General features: G+C 30.5%; 3 protein-coding genes across 7 annotated transcripts in view; 2 read left to right on the plus strand and 1 right to left on the minus strand.

Moving 5' to 3' along the window:
* Positions 1-999, plus strand: part of LOC102677602 (sialin-like) — a 3,267-nt gene extending 2,268 nt beyond the window's left edge. Inside the window, exons 6-7 of the mRNA XM_031508132.1 lie at positions 1-79; positions 850-999. The exon at positions 1-79 is cut by the window's left edge and continues 6 nt beyond it. Coding sequence (XP_031363992.1) covers positions 1-79; positions 850-999 — 229 coding nt within the window. The remainder of the gene's footprint in view (positions 80-849) is intronic.
* LOC102680787 (teneurin-m) overlaps positions 1-4,444 on the minus strand; it is a 605,289-nt gene that overhangs the window by 449,447 nt on the left and 151,398 nt on the right. The window lies entirely within an intron of this gene.
* LOC116184930 (putative inorganic phosphate cotransporter) overlaps positions 2,475-4,444 on the plus strand; it is a 4,041-nt gene continuing 2,071 nt past the window's right edge. The window contains exons 1-3 of the mRNA XM_031508133.1: positions 2,475-2,749; positions 3,228-3,884; positions 4,018-4,143. Of these exons, the coding sequence (XP_031363993.1) occupies positions 2,502-2,749; positions 3,228-3,884; positions 4,018-4,143 (1,031 nt within the window). The 5' untranslated portion in view covers positions 2,475-2,501. The remainder of the gene's footprint in view (positions 2,750-3,227; positions 3,885-4,017; positions 4,144-4,444) is intronic.

A 4,444-nucleotide genomic window follows, 5' to 3' on the forward strand; every position in this document is an offset into this window, starting at 1 on the left:
AATGGGTATAACGAATACTCCAGGGACACTTCCAGCCTTCATTTTGCCCGCCATAGTGGGCGCACTTACGGAAGAGGGGGTAAGAGATGAAACCGGAAGTGTGCGAGAACCGGAAAATATCGGGTCGGGTCAGATCGAATAATCATAGATAGCAAGTAATAATATACGAATAAAAACTAGAGGAATTGGAAATGAAATTTTTATTAAAAATCACTTTCTCATTGAATATATATCTATAATTACAATTTGTCGATCATCAACTTCGAAAAAGAATTATTTAATTGTAATATTCAATTAGAAAAGATATTTCGGAAAGAGAAATTCTGATTTTAATCCCATTGTGTCGAGATTTGAGATTTTTGAAATTAGAGTTGTAGTATTCCTTTCAAGGATAAATTTTTGGAACGCAATTATGAAAGAAATACACGTTTATAAGCTGATCGAGTATTCGACAAAGCTCGAGATACGATTCGAAATCTTACGTATTATAAGATACTATCGATAATCTAATTCGAATACCCGAAATTTTCAGATTATCGCATATTTCTACATGTAAGAACTCATTTCTTGAAATTTTTTTTTCTTCAACCACATTCTTCTCACGATTTATGTAACATTATGTTTTTTTTGTATCGGACTTTTCGATCCTTTGCGCTCTAAATAATTTGAATCGATGTTCGTAATTAATTTCAAAGTGTCTTCCTTTTTTTTAAATATATTAATACTTCTATCTGATTGTTCTTCTCCATTACGTCAAAGACTTTCTGATAATTAACATGATTTAATAATTATCACGAATATATAAACTATTTCTTCATCTTTATTAATCCAATATATTTATAAACGTAGCACACTATGGCACGATGGAGATACGCATTTTGGGTGCCTATTATTGCACAGATGATCGCGTTCTTTGTATTCATCATTTTTGGATCGGCAGAGATTCAAGAATGGAATTATGAGGGAATAAATGATAATAATCGAATAAATCGAACCTAATTTTTAATGCCTATATTCATGATTCTATTATTGTATACCATTTAATGAAAAATGCATTTCTACTAATATTATTATTATATAAATTTTTCTGATTATTGTTCTCTTCGGATACGACAATTAATAAGATTTATTAGTAGTAATAATAAAATGTAAATTTATCGAATGTCGTATCTAAAAAAAAAAAAAGAATATGCAAGATTGTCAAATTTACAGGAAATGATATTGAAAGTATTATTCTTTTCTATTGTAATCTTTGAAACTTTTAATTATTTTATTCACATTATTGTTACGTATATGTATATGAAAAATAATAAATATTTATTTTAATAAAAGTTCTCTTTTTTATTCTAGTAACGATATCGATAATATAAAATTATAGAAACTATCTTCATTGGATAACAGGAAATTTTATCTTTCTTTTTATGATAGATAAATATGTAATAAAATAATTTACCATTAAAAATTTAAGCAATTCTGTTGTATAAATAATTTTTGAGAATTAATATTTGATCGTATAGTTATAATAAATTTAAATAAAATCAAAAAAAAAAAGGAATCATTATAAGATTTTTCTTAGATTATTCTTTTCCAAAATTGCATACGTAATATTATCAAAATTGAAGAATCTTCGAAAAACAAAAATAAGAATTATACACAATTTTTCAACTCATTAAATCATGATCTTAATATTAATTGTTATTATAATTCTTTTCCCAAATAAGAAAACTTTATTTTCTATCACGAGACGATCCGTAATGAAGATCGATTAATTAAATGGATGGATACAAAAATATTATCACCATGTGATGAATCTTATCCCAATTAAATCGTGAAGTTTGCGTTTGATAATCTGCGAAATTTTCACATGAAAAAGAAAAAAAAAAACAAGTTCTTAAGAATATTATAACGATATATCATTAGATATCAATAAGGTATCGATATTAATAATTGATAGTCACATCTTTAGTACACTTCAGTCGGTTTCATCGTTAACCATAATTCGATAAACGTCGACGAATCGGTGCATGTATGAGAAGACCGATTTTCGCGATCAATAAGAAAATAGACATGCAACTCTATTCTACTGGATATTATGAGAAACGTAGGGCATATTAATGAGATAAATCAAAGAGATGGGTTAGCGAGAACAAATTTCTTTTAATATTTGCATCGAAATCGATTATTAAGTATTCAAAACAATTAATTTTAATACACTTATCTTTATTATTATACAATAATAATAAGAAGGTAAAAAAAGATTCTTCTTTTATTGTTTAATATAATTTTTATGTGAAAGTTTTTAAAAAAAAAGTCCCTTTTTTTTTTTTTGAGAATGATGTACAAATTAAAGTTAACCTAATTAAGGTATCAAAAGTAATTTTCAAGAAGAAATTAAAAACTTTTAACTCAACGATATTTTTCTCATTGAAACAAAATCTATCTACATACAATTTATATTTCTTGTAACACTAGTGGGATACGTGAGATATATATTTGCATTAATGATCTGCATCGCGAACATGATCATCTACGGGCTGAAAGTTAACATAACCGTAGCTATCGTAGGCATGATTAAATATAAAGATGAGAAAAACGACGCGTCGGAGGAATGTGATTTTGAACCTATAGCCCAAATTATCGATATAGAGGGTCCGTTCAAATGGACTTCGACGCAACAAAGTTTTGTTATTAGTTCTTATTTCATCGGTTATTTAGTAGGCATGTTTCCATGCGGATATTTCGCAGATCGGTAAGTGAAAGTCGAAAATAATTAAATAATCGAGTAAGCTTAAGCTTCCAACTTCGTTCGAAGGGGTTTTATTTTTCATTCAAATATATTATTTACGACATCAAAAAAAAAAAAATGGATCAAAAGTGACCCGCATGGTTGAATACGAATAAAATGGCTATACTCGAAAAATAAATTTCAAAATTCCATTAAATGTCACGAGTGCTATTACAGTGATATTTATTTCTCAAGTTACAATCCGTTTTTCGTTCGAGAAAACAAAAAAAAAATAATTTCATTCTCGTAAACATTATCCCTAAATTATTTCGATATTATTTATTCCTGTACATTCTTGTAAGACACAAAATTCAATTCAAAAAAATTTCTTTACTTTGTTTCAAAATCTTAGATTTATATTCAACTCGATAAACGTTCATTGATAAAAATACACGAAATATTATTAAGCAAACGATAGTTTGTAAAACACGATATCTTACAGTTTCAACACGAAGACCGTTCTGCTGATCTGCGTATTGGGAAACGCGATTCTTACGATTATAGTGCCATTAGTGGCGCCGGTGTTGTGGATACTTTACCTTACGAGATTCGTGATGGGTGTCGTGAGCGCACCGAATCTTCCTATCGTTTCTATCCTTGTTGGGAAATGGATCGTTTACGAGGAGAAGAGTTTATGGTTCGGTATTATTTATTCCGGCATATCGATTGGCACGGTGATCTCTATCCTGACGTCCGGAATGATACTGCACGCCCTCGGATGGAAGGAGATCTTTTACATACACGGTTTCCTTCCGTTAATCTGGTGCTTTGTATTCTACATGTTCTTCAGCGATAATCCGGAAACTCAAGTGTACATAACAAAGGAGGAGAGAGAGTACATCACAAGCTCGTACGGGCATCGTGGCCTTGAATCGATAGACATGAAGGTACCGTGGAAAGCCATTTTCACGTCGGTCCCATTTGTGGCCCTGATTTTCACCAATTTATTCGGAAATTTTGTCTGGTACTTCTTGCTCACGCAGCTACCCTTGTACATGAACAAGATTCTGAGATTCGACATTCAGTCTGTGAGTCTATCATTCAATTTTCTTAGAATTTCTTCTCCTTTTACGCCATCCCATAAGAACTTTTTCATTCTGTTTTTTGATTTGAAACTTTGGAATAATTTATCAATAAATAAATATTAATTGCTTATGGAATGACTTAATCATTGCTTTATAATTATATGATTCGTCAATATCGAATGTCGTTTGGTAATTACCAGAACGCAGTTCTAAGTTGCTTGCCGTATCTCTTAAGCGCAATAGTGAATCCGATTTTGGGAGAAATACTGGATTGGGGCAGACTGAGGAATTATTGGGATCAGACAATGGCGCGAAAGATCGTAATGTTTTTAAGCAAGTTCTCTCTCTATGTCATACATCCAACGTTATGATATATTTTCCTCTACTTTCTTTTTTTTTTTTTTTTTTTTTTTTTATATCTGTTACTTAAAATTTGTATCCAACGTACAATGTTTCTTAATCTTGACTTTCACAGGTAGCATCCCACCCTGCATTTCCCTCCTTATTATCGCTTATATCGGTTGCTACAGGACAATAGTCGTCGTACTGTTGATATTGAGCATGACGTTTACCGGTACAAGTTTCGTCGGATTTCTTTGCAACCACAACGATTTGGCGCCAAATTATGCAGGAA

The sequence above is a fragment of the Apis dorsata genome, unplaced genomic scaffold, assembly GCF_000469605.1.
Source record: "Apis dorsata unplaced genomic scaffold, Apis dorsata 1.3 scaffold_74, whole genome shotgun sequence".
Classification (NCBI taxonomy): domain Eukaryota; kingdom Metazoa; phylum Arthropoda; class Insecta; order Hymenoptera; family Apidae; genus Apis; species Apis dorsata.